This window comes from Tamandua tetradactyla, chromosome 8, assembly GCF_023851605.1.
Source record: "Tamandua tetradactyla isolate mTamTet1 chromosome 8, mTamTet1.pri, whole genome shotgun sequence".
Lineage (NCBI taxonomy): Eukaryota > Metazoa > Chordata > Mammalia > Pilosa > Myrmecophagidae > Tamandua > Tamandua tetradactyla.
The window spans coordinates 57,129,679-57,152,077 of NC_135334.1; the positions used below are offsets into that span (position 1 = coordinate 57,129,679).

The following is a 22,399-nucleotide window of genomic DNA, read 5'->3' on the forward strand; positions in this document are numbered from 1 at the left end:
GTGAAACCGAAAGTTATGCTGAGTCTTCTCTAGCTAACCTTGTAATAGTCTGCCCTGAGGACATATCCGCCCAACCTCCAGTCTGCCTTGAGGAGTTGGCCACCCAACCTCCACCTGAAGGGATTAGCCCTAGAGTGATTAATCGTCTTTCACCAAACAAAACTGCAAATGAATACCCAGAAGCAAATGGCTTGGAAGATCCCTCTAATTCTTTTTATGGCTTATCCCCACCACCCCTCATTTCTTCCAGACCTATAACTAGACTAAAGTCCCAACAGGCCCCTAAAGGTGAGGTACAAAGTATCACACATGAGGAGGTACATAATACTCCAAAAGAACTGTGTGAGTTTTCAAATTTATAGAGACAGAAATCAGGAGAATATGTGTGGCAATGGATTTTAAGAATGTGGGATAATGGAGAGAGGAATATAAGGCTGGATCAGACTGAATTTATTGATATGGGCTGACTAAGCAGAGATTCTGCATTCAATGTTACAGTTCAAGGGATTAGAAAAGGCATTAACAGTTTGTTTGGATGGTTGGTTGGAACATGGATCAAAAGGTGGCCAACATTACCTGAGGTTGAAATGCCAGAACTGCCCTGGAATAATGTAGATGAGGGGATCCAGAGGCTTAGAGAGATTGGGATGTTAGAGTGGATTTATCATGCTCTTATACCCCAGGAATGCCTGGAGGATGCAGCTTTTACCAGAACAGTGAGAACAGTGCCATCAGCCCTGAAGAGCTCTGTAGTTGCACCTCTCTGTAAGTCAGATATTACTGTGGGAACTGCTGTCACTGAGCTGGAATCCTAAAACATAATGGGATGACCAGATCCTGAATTGGCAGAAGCCAGGTGGTAGCAAATCGTCAAAGACAGGGTGGACATGGCTATTACAATAAACAGCAAACTCAAAGCAGGAGTCAAAATAATCTGACTCGCAGAGATCTGTGGTGTTGGCTAGCAAATCCTGGGGTACCTAGAAATACAATAGATGGGCAGAACTTCAAGCAGTGCATCCAGTTGTTCATTTTGCTTGAAAGGAGAACTGGACAGAGGTACATTTGTATACTGACTCATGGGCTGTTGTCAGTAATTTGGCTGGATGGTCAGGGACTTGGAAAGAACTTAATTGGAAAACTGGTGACAAAGAGGTCTGGGGAAGAGGTATGTGGATAGACCTTTCTGAGCGAGCTAAAAACATGAAGAGATTTGCATCCCTTGTGAATGCACACCAGAGGGTGACTTCAGCAGAGGAAGGTTTTAATAGCCAAGTGAATAAGATGACCCATTCTGTGGATACCAGTCAGCCTCTTTCCCCAGCACCTCCTGTCATTGCCCACTGGGCTCATGAGCAAAGTGGTCATGGTGGTAGGGATGGAGGTTATGTATAGGCTCAGTAATATGGACTTCGACTCACCAAGGCTGACCTGGCTACAGCCACTGCTGAGTGCCCAATCTGCCAGCAGTAAAGACCCACACTCAGCCCCCAATATGGCACCATTTCCTCAGGTGATCAGCTGGCTACATGGTGGCAGGTTGATTACACTGGACCACTCCCTTCATGGAAGGGGCAGTGATTTGTTTTAACTGGAATAAACACATACTCTGGATATGGGTTTGCTTTCCCTGCATGCAATGCTTCTGCCAAAACTACCATCCGTGGGCTTACAGAATGCCTTATCCATCATCATGGTATTCCACACAGCATTGCTTCTGATCAGGGAACACAATTCACAGCAAATGAAGTGCAGAAATGACACATGCTCATGGAATTCTCTGGTCTTACCATGTTCCCCATCATCCAGAAGCAGCTAGATTAATAAAGCAGTGGAATGGCCTTTTGAAAACTCAATTAAGGTGCCAACTAGGTAACAGTACCTTGAAGGGCTGAGGTAATGTTCTCCAGCTGTGTATGCTCTGAATCAGCATCCGCTGTATGGTACTGTTTCTCCCATAGACAGGATCCATGGGTCCAGGAACCAAGGGGTGGAAATGGGAGTGGCACCACTCACTATTATACCTAGTGATCAACTAGGAAAATTTTTGCTTCCTGTCTCTGTGACCCTGAGCTCTGCTGGTCTACAGGTTTTAGTTTCAAAAGGGGGAATGCTTCTACCAGGAGAAACAATGATGATTCCATTGAACTGGAATCTAAGACTGCTACCTGGTCTCTTTGGGCTACTCATGCCCCTGGATCAGTAAGCCAAGAAGGGGATTACATTCCTGGCTGGGTGAGTGACCCTGACTATCAGGGGGAAATAGGACTGCAACTACACAATGGAAGTAAAGAAGAGTTTTCCTGGAATACAGAAGATCCCCTAAGGCATCTCTACCATGCCCTGTGATTGAAATCAATGGAAAACTGCAACAACCCAATCCAGGCAGGGCTACCAATGGCTCTGAAACTTCAGGAACAAAGGTTTTGGTCACCCCACCAGGCAGAGACCCATGGCCAGCTGAAGTGCTTACTGAGGGTAAAGGGAACATGGGATGGGTAGTGGAAGAAGGTAGTGATAAATATGAACTATGACCACATGATTAGTTACAGAAACGAGGGCTGTAATGCTGTTTTGTTCATGTTATACTATTTAAGTTGTAAGATATCAAGTTTAAGAACGAATATTACCCAAGGACTTGCACCCTATTCTGGAGAGATTTAATGTGTTTCAGGTTATACGCAGGACAGTTGAGTATTGTTAGGTAAAAAACAAAAAAAAATGTGTTTTTTATTGTTTTCTACTTAGAAATTAGGCATGGCTTAAGATGATGAGTATAGCTGCCAAGTTGACAAAGGGTGGACTGTCATGGTCAGGTTCATGGGCCAACTTGGCCAGGTGGTGGTACCTGTTTGTCAGGTTGGGCAAGTGCTGGCCTGTCTTTTGCTATGAGGACATTTCATAGAATTAAATCATGATCACATCGGCTACATCCACAGCTGATTCCATTTGTAATCAGCCAAGGGGAGCGTCTTCTTTAATGAGTGATGCTTAATCTAATAACTGGGAGCCTTTTAAGGAAGATTCAGAAGAGACACATTCTCATCCTGCTTCAGACAGCAAGCCTCTCCTGTGGAGTTCATCCAGACCCTCCATCGGAATTATCAGCTTCACAGCCTGCCCTACAGATTCTGGACTCTACATTCCCATGGTTATGTGAGACAATTTTATAAATTTTATATTTATGAATATTTCCTGTTGATTCTGTTTCTCTAGAGAACCCTAACTAATACAGGATTCAGTATCCAGAACATATAAGAAATTCTTAAACTCAACAACAAAAAGACAAACAACCCAATTTAAAAACAAGCAAAAGACATGAACAGACATTTCTCAGAAGAGGAAATACAAACAGCTACGAGGCACATGAAAAGATGCTCAACTTCACCGGCTTTTGGGAATGCAAATCAAAATCACAATGAGATATCATCTCACATCCACCAGAATGGCCATTATCAAAAAAACAGTAAATGCTGGAGAGAATGTGGAGAAAGAGGCAAACTTATCCACTGTTGCTGGGAATGTAAAATGGTAAAACCATTGTGGAAAGCAGTTTGGTGATTGCTCAGGAAACAGAGCATAGAATTGCCATATGATCCAGCAATCCTATTGCTAGGTATCAATTCAAAGGACATGAGGGCAAGGACACAAATGGACATTTGCACACCAAGGTTTATATCACCATTATTTACAATTGCCAAGAGATGGAAACTGCCCAAATGTCCATCAATGGATGAGTGGCTAAACAAGCTGTGGTATATACATACAATGGAATATTATATAGCTATAAAACAGAATAAAGTCATGAAGCATGTAACAACACGGATGGATCTTGAAGCATTATGCTGAGTAATGAAACTAGCCAGAAACAAAAGGACAAATCCTGTATGGTCTCACTGATATGAACTAACATTAATGAGTGAACTTGGAGAATTTCAGTTAAGAATAGAGGTTACTAGGAGATATAAATAGGGTAGAGATTGGATAATTGATGCTGAAGGAATACAGACTGTGCAACAGGACTGGTTGTAAATATTCAGAAATGGATAGCACAATTCTACTTGATTGTAGCACAATAATGTAAGTACAATGAATGAAGCCAAATTCGAGAATGATAGAGGGAGAAGGGCTGGGGGCACGTATGAAACCAGAAGGAAAGGTAGACTATAAAGACTGAGATGGTATACTATAGGAATGCCTAGAGTGTACAATGATAGTGACTAGATGTACAAATTAAAATATGTTTTTGCATGAGGAAGAACAAAGGAAAGTCAATATTGCAGGTTGTTGAAAATAGATGGTCATTCACATTTTAAAACTTCAACTTCTGCGTGAGACTAAAGCAAGAGCTGTTTATTTGGTACAAAATTTACATTTTGATTAGTGCATTTCCTAAAGTAATTTATATGGACTGTTTAACTAAACACCATTAGTACACAGAACCTTGATTAGTGCATGAGATTTTGTTGGTTTGTCTAGGTTAGTGTGATGCCCCAATAAATTCCAGAGTGATTTGAACAGTGAATAAAGAAGTATTTGCAAATTCCCCTTGGGGGAAATGGGGAAAAATTCAACATCCTTATTTAGAGAATTTCTGATATTTTCCAAATCAATGGGCAACCAAATCAATAGGCTGGGCCCTCAGTCTTGGGGTTTGCCCCTATAAAACCTATCCCTGCAAAGGACAGGCTAAGCCTACTTAAATTAGGCCTGAGTCACCCCCAGAGAACCTCTTTTGTTGCTCAGATGTGGTCTATCTCTCTCTCAACCAGCACAGCAAGCAAACTCACTGCCCTTCCCCTCTCTACATGGGACATGACTTCCATGGTGTAAGCCTCCCTGACATGTGGGATAGAAATCCCAGGATGAGCTAGGACTCGGCATCAAAGGATTGAGAAAACCTTCTCGACCCAAAAAGGGAAGAGAGAAATGAGACAAAATAAAGTGTCAGTGGCTGAGAGATTTCAAACAAAGTCAAGAGGTTATCCTGGAAGTTATTCTTACACGTTGTATAAATATTCTCTGTTTAGTTTATGGTGTCTTAGAGTGGCTAGAGGGAAGTACCTGACACTGTAGAGATGTGTTCCAGTAACCACGTTTCTTGAAGATGATTGCATAATGATAAAGCTTTTGCAATGTGACTATGTGACTGCAAAAACCTCGTATCTGAAGTTCCTTTTATCTACAGTATGGACAGATAAGTAAAAAATATGGATAAGAAATCAACAAATAAGAGGGGGAACAAAAGTTAAATTGAGAAGATGGAAATATTAGTGGTCAGTGAGAGGGAGGGATATGGGGTCTGATGTGTGAATTTTTTCCTTTTTTCTTTCTTTGGCTGGAGAGATGCAAATGTCCAAAAAGTGATCAGAGTGATGAATACACAACTATATGACAATATTGTAAGCCACTGATTGTACACCATGTATAGAATGCCTGTATGTCAAGGATGTTTGTCAAGGTTAACAAAAAAAAAGGTAAAAAATAAAAAACTTATGGAAGGGGCACGGTGGTCATTTGAGAGTGCATGCGTGATTCAGTAGAGTGCTTGTCTTTCATGTGGGAGATCCAGGTTCAAGTCCCAGACCATGTACCAAAAAAAAAAGAAAAAATTTACAGGATGAAGCAAAAGTAGTGCTGACAGGGAAATCAATTACTTTAAACACTTACAAAAATAAAGGAGAAGAAGAAAAAGCTAAGCTCAAAGACTTAACTGCATATTTGGAAGAACCAGAAATAAAAGAGTAAACTACCCCCAAAGCAGGCAAACAAAGATTAATAAAGATTAAAGCAGAAATACATGAAATTGGAAATTAAAAAAAAAAAAAAAAATAGAGCATTAACCAAACCGAACATTGGTTTTTTTGAAAAGAATCAACAGAATTGACTGACAGAAAAAAAGAGAGAAGATACAAATAAATAAAATAAGAAATAAGACGGGGGACATTTACTACTGACCCCATAGAAATAAAAAGGATCATTAAAATAAGTAAATAAATAATAAAAAAGAAAAGAATAAAAAAGAAATAACAAACATAAAAAATAGAGAAAAAACTAAAAAAAGATCATAAAAAGATACTATGAACATCTGTACGTCAACAAATTAGACAACACAGCTGAAATGGAAAAATTCTTAGAAACACACAAACAACATACACTGAATCTAGAAGAAACAGAAGACTTCAACAGACCAATTACATACAAAGATTTTGAATCAGTAATGAAAATGCTCCCAACAAAGAAAACCAGATGGCTTCACAACTAAAAGAATCAAGTTCCTGGGAATAAATTTAACTAGAGATGTAGAAGACAAATATTACACAGAAAACTACAAAGTATTGCTAAGAGAAATTAAAGAAGGCCTAAATAAATGAAATGGCATTCCATGTTCATGGATTGGAAAAGTAAGTATCATTGAGGTGTCAATTTTACACAGAAATGATTTAGAGATTCAATATGATCCCAATCAAAATTCCAACAGCCTACTATGCAGAAATGAAAAAGCCAATTATCAAATATATTTGGAAGGGTATAAGGCCCTGAATAGCCAAAACATCTTGAAAAAGAAAATGAGGTTGGAGGACTCACACTCCCTGACTTCAAACCCTTTACATAGCTACAGTGTTAAGAGCATGATACTGGCACAAGGATAGATAATACTGACCAAAGGAATCTAATTGAGAGTTAAGATATAGACCCTCACATCTATGTCCAACTGATTTTTGGCAAAGCTGCCAAGTCCACTTATTTGGAAAAGAATAGACTCATGAGCAAAAAAGTACTAGGAGAATAGGATGTCCTTATGCAAAATAATGAAAGGCGACCCCATCTCACACCATATGCAAATATTAACTCAAAATGGATCAAAGACCTAAATATAAAAATCCAAGAAGAAAACGGGGAAGTATCTTCAAGATTTCATGTTCATCAATGATTTCCCAAAACTTTACACCCAAAGCAGAAACAATGAAAGAAAAAATAGATAAATTAGACCTCCTTAAAATTAAAAACATTTGCATATCAAAAGACTCATGAAAGTGAAAAGACAGCCTACTGAATGGGAGATGATATGTGGAAACCACATATCCAGTAAGGGTTTAATACCCTGAATATATAAAGAAATCCTACAATTCAAGTACAAAGATAAAAAAACCAAGTTATAAAAAAAAAATGGGCAAAAGACTTGAATAGACATTCCTCCAAAGAAGATATACAAATGGCTAAAAAGCACATGAAAAAATGCTCAACATTACTAGCAATTAGGAAAATGCAAACCAAAACTACAAATATATAATTTCACATGTGGCACTAGAATGGCCACTATTAAAAAACAGAAAACTGCAAGTGTTAGAGATGATGTGGAGAAATAGGAATATTCACTCATTGTAGATGACAATGTAAAACTAAGTAAATAATTCAATATTTTTTATTATGTAGGGGCAGTTTTTAAAACACACACCTGTTACTTCAACTTTTACTGATTTAATTCAGTCTGCCATCCTATGCTTCAGTACAAATATCATGGGTTTTAATATGAAATACCTTAAGCACAGAAGAAAAATTCTAAAATAAAGAACTTGATTTAGATGAAAAACAAAGTGTGTATCTAGATCTCAGCCCCTCCAATAAGAATACTAGGTGTACTGAATTGAATTCTTAAAAACAGAACTCAAGTGAACTAAGTGTTTCAGGCAGGGAAACTGGGACAATTTGAGCAAAAGAAGAAATCACAGATACCAGGATTATCCTGACTAAAGAACAAATTGTCTTAACATTTGCAGAATACAAAGCCATTCTCAAATGATTTAAAATACATTTCAACTAATCCATTACTACATTTTGATGAGAGTAACACTGGCCACCTAACTGAACTAGAAAAGACAGCTACCACCATAGGAAAAGATGAAAACAACACAGAAAAGAAAAGTTAAGGATCTAGAGGTTTAATTTCTCAGACTTCATTTCATAATTTCATTTAAAGCAGTCTCGATTTCTCTTCAAAGGGTGATGACAAATAGAGGCTGTTCAAAAAAGTTTTTCAAATATATTTGTAACTGAAAATGTCTAAGTATTATAATTTAAAACACAGGTTTTATGAGAAGGGAGCTTCTACCTCAGAGGGAATCTATTAATCCAGGAATTTATATGGTCTGATGCAATGTTTTCTTATTGTCTTGGGCTTTAAGTATATGTAACAGTCAAATTCAAAGGAAAAGAAATCAAATTCTTGGCCAGGGTATTGGATTTAAGAAATTGTCAAATACTTTCCCTTTCTATAAAGTAACTACTTCTTACTTCTCTCAATTTCCTCATGCTAAAATTTGTGTTTTATGTCATAAATTATAAGCCTAATACAGATTCACTTAACATATATTCATATAATCACTATCATTTCTTGGGGAAAGTTGTTCCAAGCCTTCCACTCTAACTAGAACAGGTCTTGTAATACAGCCCAATAAACAATCTGTACTTTGCCCTAGTAGCATTTATCAGAGATGAAATAATTTAGCCGGAGCAGGGGAGGACAGGATGTAACCTCCATGTCCATCTTATCTCCCAACCATCCCACTGCTATAGTTATTATACAATGTAGGCAATCTGTAATGTCTAAAGAATGAAATGAGGACAAGGAAGAGAGAGCAAAAGAGAAAATGCAGAGTCAAGGTAAATACAGTTAAAGTAACACTTCATGGGCTCTAAGTAGAACTATGAGGAAACTACGAAATTCAGATTGGTCCTGATTAATTCAATGTCCCCTCTGCTTGGGAGTTTCTGTTATGCAGATCTGTCCAAAATGGTCCCACGTGTACTTTCTCAAAGTTTAAAAACCAAGGCTGATCAGAACAAGCCTCAACCCATTACTGCCAATAGATACAGAAACCTTTACGGAAACTATCACACTGTATTAACCTCGACCAGAAACTCCGAAGATTCAGTTGGACTCAAGAAACCAAAACAACCTGGCAAATGTAATGTGTCAAAGACTATACACAATAAACAATAAGTTAAAAACAGTGTCAATTCAGCATGCTCATAAAAGGAACCAGCTCAAATCTGGCAATACCTGATCTGGACTTTACTTTTCAAATAATTTTTTCACACAAATTCTTTAAGGTTCATTTTACTGAATTTGCTGAGCATTTTTCAATGTTGCTGAAAGCAAAATTAGCTTAAGTCTGCAATTATTCATTTCAATTACCACTTCTTCTCAAGGATAATTACGAGGAGGAGAGAGTCTCATATATAGTTTATAATGTCTATTTACAATACTAATTTGATTCGCTAATAAATTGGGTTCATTCAATAAATATGTCCCTAGTATCCCAAGTATCCCTAGTATCCTAGGGTGAAACAAACTAATCTCAAATTAAACATTTGAAGAAAAAAATAAACAAATCTCAAATCTCTTTTGCTCTCTTTTTTCTTTCTTTTTTTTTTTTTGCATGGGCAGGCACCGGGAATCAAACCCAGGTCTCCAGCATGGCAGGTGAGAACTCTGCCTGCTGAGCCATCGTGGCCCCACAATTCTCTTCTAAAGAATATCAGTCAGAGAAAGCAAGCTAAGATTAGTGATTAATCAAAACGGCAAAAGTTTGACCTAGAGTCAAAAGAAATCCTAACAAATCATTAATACAGAATTATACTATGATCATTAAAGAATAATGAATGTAAAATATTACAGACTCTTAATCATCAACCAGTATTATGGATTACTACGTGCCCAGGGAAGTCCTTGGAAATGTGAAAATATTGCATTAACTATACTCTACAAAGTAATATAAAAAAATTGTATCAACACATTTTGGAAAGACTTCCAAAAGCTTTTATTTAGCTCTTTGTTTAGTAGTCACTTCAATTAACTCCCCTTCCCTAATTAGTACCTAGCACAATATCTGACGGGTATTCAATAAATATGTGTTGAATAAATGGTAATCTACAAGCAAGGTTTTAGCACATTTCTTTAACCACTTCCATAGCTTATACTGATAGATTTACAGAACATAAGTGTGTACTCCAGTCTCTCAATTCAGGTGGCTTGTCATTGTCAATAAAAACAATTACTCACCTATAAATCGTTTATACCGAAATATGAGGCAATTTTTTCTCTAAATTCGTAACTCATAAAAAATGAGATCAAATTATATTCTTTCCTTAGAAAGTCTCAATACTTTATTCAGAACCAAAACAATTATTTCAATCAGCTTTATAAAGATAGCAAAGTTATTTGAAAGCATAAGCTTAAAAAGAAAAACTAAGATGGGATGCCTAGAGATGTAAATTCCTTAAAGTCTGACCTCAAAAATACAATACGTTGGGAAACAAAGAAAACAAGTCCTTATAACAAGCACTTTTAAAAGCAACACAGCAAATTATTCCTTTGAGGAAGATCACTAACTGTACCTATCTGACAAATGGAAAATCAACTCTCCCTAAACTTATGCAAATGGCTAGAACTTGTGGTTGGGGTAACACCATCAATAGATCACCAACATCAAAGCAGAGTCAAAAAATGCCATCTCTTCAGTCAGAATGAAGAAAACTCTAGAATGTAGATGCTTAAATAAGTGAGAAAGACACTAATATCTCAGAGACATATGAAGAGTCTGGAAATAAAAGCATTTCATAAAAATGGAATAGAGTAGTATTTACAAATGTATCTGTACTATATACTATGTAATATGATTGTTAAACAAACATATAAAATTAAATTACTAAAGGATATAAGTAAAATTTGACTACACCTACATCTCTGAAGTTTATATATTCCAGGTGATTAGAAACAAATTTGCATGGGGATATCATCTCACAAGATAGATGAAGATAGACAAAACACCTATTGGCATTTGAGAAGCAACACCTATATAAAACTGAGGAAATGACATAGACACTTTAGTGAAGCATTTAAGAAACATTAGGTTCAATTTGGGGAGGATGGCAGATCAGCAAGATCCAGGAATCAATCCCTCCACCATAACAAGTGTCAAACAGGCAGGAACTGTCTAAACCAACTATTTTGAAACTGTGGGATCCAGTAGAACACTCTGCACTTTCTAGGGAAGAGCAGGAGGAAGGGTCGTGGTAAATACCGGTGAATGGCACCGTCCAGGCAGTGACTACTGTCACCCATACCCCAGCATCACAGCAGGAAGCAGTGGGGACATCAACCTCAGTCTTTGGTACAGCTTACTGGTGGGTAGGGTGGAATATAAAGATCCAGTTCCCCAAGATCCAGGAGTGGCGATCCAATCACTCATCACTGTTTTTGATTAGTTACTTCAGATCACTGGGTGCCCAGCTCTGAGAGCAGCCATTGCTCCAAGCCACCAAGGGTAAAGGTCACAGAGGAGACAAATTCAGTATCTTTCCTCAAAACTGCATATAACGGGCAAGTGGTAAACCAACAAAACACAGCTTCAAAGAGCCACAGGACAAATTCTAAGAAGTTGTCAGGCCTCAAGAAGAAGGATATCTCGGAGAAGAACAGTGATAAAAACAGCACCTGAGGGCCAACAACCCCATCTGTGTGACTCATCTCAGCAAAACCTGGAAAAGGGAAAGGAAGAAAAATAGTTACTAAAAATTACAAAAAGAACAAAAATCTGCACAGTGCCAGGGGCTCTCGCCCCTCACCTCTTTCTCTGTAAGAGTGCCTACATGTCCTCTCACACATGTTCTTATAAGTTCTTAATAAACTTTCTATCCACTTAATCAAAAAAAAAAAAAAGAAGAAGAAGTAACTGGAACCTTGCTGATCCTTCCCTCAATCCTTCCTGGGGCCAGTGTGAAACTGGCCAGCATTCAATTTGTGTGTCCCTAGATATGTTCCAGCTGGGAAAGACTGATCTTGGAAACTCATCTCCTGCTCACCCCTATTCCAGAAATTGCCCTCTGGGCACTAATAGCTTGAGAAAGGGAAAGCAAAAGCAAGTATGAAACAACTCAGTCAGAGGACCTGGGGCAAAAGTTTACCTGCTTTACCTTGAGCTCTGCTGGTCTACAGGTTGTAGTTCCAGAAGAGTGTGTGTGGGGTGGGGGTGGGGGGGGGGTGCTTCCAAAGGAGAAACACCGATTCCATTGAACTGGAATCTAAGACTGCCATCTGGCCACTTTGAGCTACTCATGCCCCTGGAGCAACAAGCCAAGAAGGGGATTACTTTATTGGCTGGGGTGATTGACCCTGACTATCAGGCAGAAATAGGACTGCAACTACACAATGGAAGTAAAGAAGAGTTTTCCTGGAATATAGGAGTTCCTCTAGGGACTCTCCTAGTACTACCATGCCCTGTGATTAAAATCAATGGAAAACTGCAACAATCCAATCCAGACAAGACTACCAATCACTCTAAAACTTTAGGAATGAAGGTTTGGGTCACCCCACCAGGCAAAGAACCACAGCCAGCTGAGGTGCTTGCTAAGTGTAAAGGCAACATGGAATGGGTATTGGAAGAAGGTAATGATAAATATGAACCATGACCACATGATCAGTTATAGAAATGAGGACTGTAATGGTATATTTCTTCCTTGCTTTGTAATTAGTATCTATGTATTTATAAACAAATCAAATATCTGTTTTCCTCTTTATTTTATCCTATCATATGACATAAGCTGTTTTGTTCATGTTATAGTATTTAAGTTGTAGGATATCAAGTTTAAGAGTGAATATTACCCAAGGACTTGCACCCTATTCTAGAGAAATTTAATGCATTTCCAGTTGTACACAGGACAGCTGAGTATTGTTAGGCAAGGGAAAAAACGTATCTGTTAACCATTTTCTATTCAGAGATTAAGTATGGTTTAAGGTGATGTGTATAGTGCCAAGTGGTCTGGTCGGGCAAGCACTGGCCTGTCTGTTGCTGTGAGGACATTTCATGGACTTAAATCATGACCACGTGGGCTGCAAAGGGGAGTATTTTCTGCAATGAGTGATACTCATTTATACCCAGGGGTGTAAGTCACCCCGGCAATGGCACCCTGCCAAAACCCCAGCCCAGAGGCTGGTAGCTTTCACCGTGCACAAAGATCTGCAGCCTTGACTAGATTTTCAACTGGTTGGATTCTGGCCCAGCTGGCTGACTTAGGGAGAGGCCAGGGAGGAAGAAGTAGCACAAGAGCACCACCTGTTTGGAAGATGTGGAAATGCAGTCTGCCTACTTTTGATCAGATCTTCAATTAGAGCTGCACCTTGTGCACGAGGTCCCAGTCTTAGTTTGGCAGGGAATTACTGACAAACCAAGTACAAAAAGGAGATCTTCAATTCAAACCAAAGTAACTACAAACTCTTAGACAAGCAAGGGAAATCAACTTTCAAAATAACTTATCAAGATAATTAAATGCCTCCAATCACAGAGCACACAAAGATGCAAGAAAATATGGCCTACTCTCTAAGCCAACTTGGCAGGTGAACTCACTGCCCTCCCCACTACTGGGACATGACTTCCAGGGGTGTAAATCACTCTGGCAAGGTTAGACAGGACTCCTGGGAATTAGCCAGGACCTGGCATCATCGGAATGAGAAAGCCTTCATAACCATAGGGGGAAGAGAGAAATGAGGCAATATAAAGTCTCATTGGCTGAGATATTTCAAATAGAATAGAGAGGTTATCCTGGAGGTTATTCTTGTGCATTATATTGTTTTTAATTTATGATATATTGGAGTGGCAAGAAGGAAGAATCTGAAACTACTACTGAACTGAGTTCCAGTAGCCTTGATTCTTGAAGAAGACTGTTTTTACAATGTGACTATATGATTGTGAAAACCTTATGTCTGATGCTTCTTTTATCCAGGGAATGGACAAATGAGTAAAACAATATGGATAAAAAATAAAGAAACAATGGAGGGAACAAAGGGTAAAATAAATTGGGTAGATGGAAATACTAGTGGTCAGAGAGAGCGAGGGGTAACAGGTATGGGATACATGAGTTTTTTCTTTTTTCTTTTTATTTTTCTGGAGTGATATAAATGTTCTTTAAAATGATCATGGTGATGAATACACAACTATGCGATGATATCTTGAGCCACTGATTGTACACTATGTATGGAATGTCTATATGTTAAGATTTATCAATAAAAATATTTAATAAAAAAATAAAAGATTAGGGAACAAGTTTTCTTTCTTAGGGAAAACACCTAAGGACTTGGAACAGCACAGAATACATCCCCCAGGGTGGACCACGGTAGCTCAGTGGCAGAGCTCTCGCCTGCCATGCCTGAGACCTGGGTTCGATTCCTGGTGCCTGCCCATGTAAAAAAAAAAAAAGAATACATCCCCCAAAATAGAAAATTGTGTAATTACTAATATGACACAAGTTACCAAGGGTAATTAGTGGTAGCCCAGGGTTTAAACAATTTAACAACTACTTCCAGTATATGTGTGTGGCAGGAGGTGCTGCTTATAGTCAATATGTGGAAATAAGCATATCCAAGAAATAAAATATAATTTCCTGAAATACATTTTGGTACATGCATACACTATTAGCATATATTAGAACACATATAGGATTCCTTTAAAAAACTATAAGAATAACAAGAATGGAATGATCATATGGTAAGAATGTTTGTCTTTGTATGTGGTTATGTTTCATAAATAAAAAAATTTTTTTAATTTAAAAAAACTACAAGAAAATTGATGAATGAGGATTATTGCTTTTTACAAACTGTAAACACACAAGGATTCACAATCAAAAGGAATAACGGCATTTTAAAATGGTTTAAGCATTAGAAAGTGAATGCTAAGAACAGTTGTAGATACCAAGGTGAAGCAATGCGTGAAGGAAAAAGAAGAGAGTAAATGTAATGTGAACAAAAGGAATCGGTTTAGTACATACATATGCTTATAGTTCAAATGTCAAGCAAATAAATAAGACCCATCTTAAAGGCTCCAGAAAACACCTGATTAAAAATTTTTCCCCAGACCAGCTTCAAAACCTCTCTCCTTCCAATGATGACAAATGTATTGATCAGATTTGAAATCCTAGAAACATTAGCAAATTCTCATGCTGTCCCAATACCATCAGTCTCTAAATCCTGTTCATTCTTCTGTGAAATGCCTCTCCTGTGAACCTGCCTCAACAACTGTCTTTCTAGTCTCTCTGGCATTACCTTACATCTGCTGAATATCTCCTCATTCCCATACTGTCCATTAATTCATTCATTAATAATTTATTCATTCAGATACTATTTAGTATTTATTGAAGTACTGTGCTAGTTATGAATACAAATCATCCTAACAGGAGTTCTAACATGAGACTGAGACAAGCATCATAATTAATGTATACATTTCAATAACAACAATTTATTAAGGGCCTACTATGTGACAACTGCTATGCCAATATGCCACTATCCCATTTAAATTCTCACAGGAGTACCAAAAGGTAGGTATAATTATCTTCTGCAAAGCAAGGGAACTAAGGCTCAAAGAAGTGACGTCATTTTCCCAACATCACACTACTAGTAAATTTCATAGCCAGGATTTCATAGGAGCCATGTCTGACTCTTTCCACTACATAGCAGAACTACTACAACATCTCTTACACAGTCTCTCCAACCTAGTCTACCCAGTACTACCGGGTTTATCATCTTAAAGCACCACTTCGTACTTGTAAACCCTCTGTACACACAAAAAAAGCCTCAATGGCTCTTTTAGCCTGATTTTCAGACTGCATTTTAGTCAAAATGACCTAGAACTGAATCCTTTATCTTTTTCATCTCAGCAATGAATCCATCTCATAAATCACTTACTCTCTCTAAACTTCAGGGTTTTGGGTATGACACAGGATAATAAGACAGAGTTATGTCATAGCTTGGGAGCTTGTTAGAAATGTAGATTCTTTGGTCCCACACCTACTGACTTAGTTTAACTTAATCCCCAGGTGATTTCTAAGACTCATTAACATCTATATGATAAAAATGAAACTGGCACCTGCAACCTTAGAGAAAATGTTCTCCTGAGTTATCGCTGTAATAATTAACCAGACTTTTCAAATAGTCCTACTATATAGCCATGATGTACTTTCAGGCATATTAGGGTGTAAATCCAAATTATTATTAGTGAAAAGAATTAATTGATCACCCATTGAATACTGAATGTAACTTTTAGGAAGCCTAGAAAAACATGATTTCTGCCTTCTTAGGACACAGACTCTGTAAAACAAGAAAATAAGAGCAATGAACTTCAGTAGCCAAAGTAATAAATCTGTAATACAAGGTTAGTGAAAAAGATGAAAGCAGTTAAGAACAAATTTTTTAACAGTTCTCAGTCACTCAGAGACACATATTTCCAAATATTCCCTATTAAAGTCTCCAAAATTAGACTGCCCTATACATAACATTGTGTAATGAAAGGACTTAGGTAATATAAAGTCAGACCGCTTAATCACCTTCACTGACTCTAAGACTGGAACCACTCTTTCACACCCAAAATCTTGAACTTGCAGAGACACTTGAAAAACACTCAGGTCACAAGCCTCTCATCCCAAAATACAACCAGATCTGAGGCCACAGGACTTAGGCAAATTTGCCCCTTTTTTGGCAACAACCAAAAAATCAGAATTAGATAAGGAAAGGTTGCAAGCCATTCTCATCGCTGATCTACAAACACCTCTCCATCACAAGACAGGAGAGAGGACAAATAACGCAGGTCCCTGAGTTCACATTTTGGAGTGTCCTAAACTTAATCCTAAAGTTGGGAGTCCTTCATCTCCCCAGCAACAGGCATTCGGATGTCGCTTTAACCTCTAATTCCCCTCCCCCGTCTCCCTTGTAGGATGTGGTGTCCCAGTCCCCTGCGACCCCTCCAAAACATCAGCCCAAAACATTCCCAACTCTCCAAATGAGAAACCGACATCAGAAGCATCCCCCAGGGTCCCTCGGGAGGCGCGACAGCACCGCCCGGCCCATCCTCCACACTAAATCGCCCTGGGGGAGAGGCCGAAGGGGTCTCACCAAGTACAAGGGGGCATAGATCTTCAGGGACTCCTCCAGGGCGCCCTCTGTGATCTGCAAGAAAGAGATCCCGCAGGAAGGATGCCAAGTGTGGCCGATCTCGTAGCAGTTATGAGGGATGGACTTGCTGAGAGCCGCCATGACGAGGAGCCGAGCGGAGGGGCCGGGAGGGGGAGAGTTAGGTCTCCAGACGGAGGAGGTAGGAAGGGGAGCGAGCGCCCAACTGCTGCCAGCTCTCCCAGCCCACCGTGGGGAGTGAGAAATAGAGGGGAAAGGTCACGCGAGAAGGGTTACTCTGGATCAAAGTCCTCGGATGTTGGGCGCTCGGCGTATCGCAGCTCTAGGGGGCGGGACGCGCACCGGGGAGGAGGGGAGAAGCGGAGCGTGCGCGCTCCCCCAGCGGCCCTCCCCCGGGGACGAGCTGTGCGCGTACCCGCGCCTCAGAACCCGGCGCGACTCGGGGAACCGAGGCTTTAAGAGAACCTTTAAGAACCTTCGCTCGGAGAAGCTCAACTCGGGGACGCGCCCGCCTCTTCAAGCAGCCAGGGCGGCTGCGCAATGTTAGGTGATCTCGATCAGACTCTACTCCAGTCTCTGTCTTCACAAATCCCGGCCAAATAGGACAGAGGGCAGGGGACTAAAGGGATTAAATGTCTTTCCAGGGAGCTGGTGAAACGAAGAGGGTTGCCACTTTAGAGTCTGGGACAAATGTCCTCCTCAGAACTGGAAGCTCCGTTCCCTAGAGGATCAGGTAATAGCTAAGACTGCCTGCCGGTTACAACCAGCTGATCCCAGTTGTTGGTCTTTCTGAACTCTGTTTTTCCTGGAAAGGCTTGGCATATCTGTTAGCCATGTTCATGCACTTCCTGTATGACGAAGGAGCAGTAAGGTCACGCTATCCAAACCCTAGGCCACTGACCAGCCCTGTTTACAGCAAACCAAATATAGCAAACCAATATTTTGCAGAGGCAAAAGTGGTGAACTAGAATACACCCCTGGCTAGGACGCATAGTGCAGATGTTAACCTGCAATCCCGGCGCAGCAGTTGGCATGAGAAGGGCAAGGGACCTGTGTGCCCATGAGTCACATTACCCCTCTATAATTTCCTCAGTTTCCTCACCTACATAACTTTCCCGGTTCGTTGGAATTCTAAATTATATGATTTCTTAAACTTGGAGTTTACGACCTTTAGAGGAATCCCATTCTACTCCTGGTAGACTCATTATGTAAACATTTCATGAGCAGTACTGTTTCTCGGCATTGTTGTAGCCCTGGAGATAACAAACGTGAACAAGAGAGACAAGGTTTTTATTTTCAGGAAACTAGCATTCAAGTTGGGAGGAAGAGAGAATAAGCAAAATAAATAAAATAATGTACAACAGTTGTAAGTTGTTTGAAAGAGATAAAAGAGCTCGTTAGATGAAAAGCCCAAAATAACCGTGGTAAAAAGGTAAAACTAAATCACTCTCAGGTATACAGAGGCAGTATATGTTATGATGGTGGCTCCGTAACTATCAGAGACCTCAGACTCCTATCAGGTTGCTGTGCCAAAGGCGACCTGTGGTTTCCACGTTAGCTTACAAAATGCCTGCTTCACCTCAAACCAAAAAGATCAGGGAAAAGGAGGAGGACATACTTCTCCCTTTAAGGAAACTTCTCAGACGAGCCATACAAGCCATTTTCCCTTGTATCCCATGGGTCCAAGCTTAGTAACATGATCATACTTAGCTGCAACAGAGGCTGAGAAATGTAGTCTATTTTACTGGTTGATCAAACATCCGTCTAACATTTAGAATTTTATTATTGAGAAAAAGGGGGGGAAAAAACAGATACAATGGGGAATTGGCAGTTGCTGCCATAATTCTATGCCTCTGGCCATCCAAAAATCTGAACTTGTCCTTCTTCCCACAGATAAACATACTCATCCTCTTGTCAGATGGGGTAGCCTAGAGTTCCATTCAGTTACTACATCTTGCTCAAAATCTAGTATCTTCCTCAGGACCAAATGCAACTTTCATATTCAAGTTATCTCCCACCTCTATACACCCAATATGCAGATGTGGAGCAGGAACAAGAATACTATAATTTAAAAAAATAATCTCCAATTCAAAAAATGAGAGGATTAGACACACGTAGCATAAACTTGTCCACAGAAATTATAGCAAAAGCAATGCTAATCCATTCCTGAAACTGTCATCTGCATGAAAATGCTAAATGGAAATCTTTTTTTTTTTCTTGCATGGGCAGGCATCAGGAATTGATCCCAGGTCTCTGGCATGGGAGGTGAAAACTGCCTGCTGAGCCACCGTGGTCTGCCTAAGGAAGTCCATTTTTAAGTGGGAAAAAAATAAGTACATAACACATCAACCACAAATCACTAACATATATTTAAAACACAGTAAAATGCCAAATAGAAGGAACAAACTGTCATGTTAGGATGTACAATACTGAAAGAATAGCATTTTAATAACCAACTTATATGGTTGTTAATTATCAGTTGCTTTTGAATGCAGTAGCACATATAGTTTGTATATTTCATAATAAACACTGTGTTTACTGTATGGCCCAGCAATTGGCACATGCTAATAACTAAAGAAATAAATGAATTAAAATTAAAAGTAGGCAGTTTCCTGTAATTAAGTGTTAAATGGAAACTTGAAGCTTAAAGAAAATTGAGAAGGGAAGAACAGTTATCATTTGTCATGGGTTGCCAGAAGTGACAATGCAAATGAACTGGTTGACAAAGAAGCAATTTCAGACAAACTCTCATTTCAAAGGAATGAAAATTATATTTTCTACATTTTTGGGTGGTGGTATAGAGACTACAGAAAGGCAATGACAAATTCTCCAGAGACGTGATCTATGCTTTAGGATGATAAATCTTCTGGGGAGGTGATCTGTGCTTTAGGATGAAAAAATTTGCAAAATGAAGCTTTGCTTAAACTCCAATAGTTTACATTTATAAATTTCTTTGTATGGTATTATAAGATACAAAAGGCTGTTTTTTTAAGGAAGAAAAAATGCTTCTCATCATGCCATTATTAAGCTTAAGGGTAATGTTAAACATTTGCAGGGTTGTTTATTCATTCAGGCTGGCTTTGACCAGTGACTTGACCAGGCATACCTCTAAGCCTTCATTACTTCCTCACTGAAAAGGCTTTAGGATTCAGCAACAAGGGGAAGAGATAAGTTTCTCCACAGAAGATGAACAGTGAATGAAAGAAGATAATTCATCAAGTTGTGGTTGAATTCAAAGACTGAAGAAATGATTTATGCCGAGCTGAAAATTGTTGCCCTTGAAAGAGTCTGGCTTTGAAGATGTCGATGAAAAAGACTGGAAGAGTTCTTAAGATCTCGTACTGAAGAATTAACTGCCCTGAACTTGTTCAAGTCTACATACAGTCATTGTAGAAATACCTTTCAGGAAAATGCATGATGGCAGAGAATTGCCCACCCTTGGTACAAAACTGTAGTGCCTCTTAATGCCAACAACATTCAAATATATCTCCCCTTTGTTGATACTAAGCAAGCTTTTCAAAATAGCTACATATGTTTCTGATTTTCTACCAATTTTATTGCAACATAACTTCAGATTTTCCCATACATCATTTTATTTAAAATATTATATTCAGTTCTAAAGATTTAATACTAATTTTTATCATATAAATATTGACAAGTGTGGTATCAAAATATACATATGCTCTTTCAGTCCAAGTAGGCAATGCTTCCACCAATACAATTCTCTAAAAAATTTGGAGGCTTCTTATATATCAAATTATAAACCACTTAATTAGAAAACAGATGCACTCATAAATCTTTTGGGAAAAGATACTTTTCATTTTGAGAGTTCTATAACTGCTGGAAAATGCTCTTAGTATACTTAGAAAGCCTTTTTTTCTAGCCAACAAGGATGAATCTTTCTACAGTCCTAACAAACAGTCTTACCACTACACCCTGGATTTAACCTTTGTCTTACAGCAATTTCTTACTTTAAGAAACTTTTACCATCCAGGTAGGCCAGGAATAAAAATAATTTTGGTTGTTTTTTAACCCTAAAGCCCTAGGGTTTTTTTTTTATTTTTGTTCTCTAAATTTTAGTTTGGATTTTTTTTCTCTCTAAATTTAACTTTGAGTAAAATTCCTTTTTAGTTCCTCTTGCTATACAAACCTTGTGTTATGGTTTGTTAAAGCTGCTGGAATGCAATATACCAGAAATGGAACAGCTATTAAAAATGGAATTTATTAAGTTGCAGGTTCACAATTCTAAGGCTATAAAAATAGCTAGACTAAGGCATCCAGAGAAAGATATCTAGCCTCAAGAAGGCCGATGAGTCAGAAACACCTCTATCAGCTGGGAAGACGTATGGCTGGCATCTGCTGGGATCTTTAGTTTCTCATTTCAAACTGCTTCCTGGGGGCATTTTCCTTCTACATCTCCACAGGTCTCTGGCTGTGTGGGCTCTGAGCTTTTTCCGAAATGGTTTCCTCTTAAAGGACTCCAGTCAGAAGCAACCCCACCTGGAATGGGTGGAAACACATCTCGATGGAAACCACCTAATCAAATGGTCCCAATTGAGTGGGTCACATCTCCATGGTAACAACTTAATCAAAAAGATCCCACCCAAAAATATTAAATAAAGATTAAAGAAAATGGCTTTTCTAGGGTATACACAGTTTCAAACTGGCACACCTTATCACACCTACTAAAAAAAATGGCGGTTTCATCTTTCTGCATAGAAATTTCCTTTAGCCAAATCCACCAGTTTATTAGATATATTCTCTATTTTCCAATTTCAGCAGGGAAAAAGTGTTGCCAATTTTTCTCCACTTCATATAATAAGGCTCCCTTTTTCCTCCAGTCTCTGATAACAATTTCCTCACTGTCCTTCAAACCTTCAATTTTGCACCAAATACCAAATACAGTCAAATAACATTATTAAATATTCAGGTACATTCTCTATAGATACTATAGAGTATCTATAACTATATTATTATAGTTATATCAGTAACTATATTATTTTGATGAGATTATCTGTACTTGGTGTTTTGGTTTGTTAAAGCTGCCAGAAAGCAATATATCAGAAATGGGTTGGTTTTTACAATGGGGATTTATTAACTTACAATTTACAGTTCTTAGACCTTAAAAATGACCAACTCAAGGCATCAGTAGGACAATACTTGGACTCCGAAGTCAGGCTGCCAGTGTCTAGGACACCTCTGTCTCATGGGTAGGCACATGGGTGGCACCTGCTGGTCCTTTTCTCCCAGGTCTCATTGCTTTCAGCTTCTGGCTTCAGTGGCTTCGTCATGGTTCTCTGGGATTTTCTCTGTGAGAGCCTCTTAATTTTATCTCTTCTCTTCTATATTTGCTTTATCCTCTTGTAAAGGACACCAGTAAGTGGATTAATACCCACACTGAATGAGGTGGGTCACATCTCCATTGAAATAATCTAATCA

At 38.8% G+C, this 22,399-nt stretch overlaps 1 protein-coding gene across 1 annotated transcript in view; it reads right to left on the bottom strand.

Annotated features, from left to right (window-relative positions):
* TMEM135 (transmembrane protein 135) overlaps window positions 1-17,298 on the bottom strand; it is a 360,541-nt gene extending 343,243 nt beyond the window's left edge. The window contains exon 1 of the mRNA XM_077113327.1: window positions 16,943-17,298. Within this exon, the coding sequence (XP_076969442.1) occupies window positions 16,943-17,083 (141 nt within the window). The 5' untranslated portion in view covers window positions 17,084-17,298. The remainder of the gene's footprint in view (window positions 1-16,942) is intronic.
* Window positions 17,299-22,399: the final 5,101 nt, after the last annotated feature.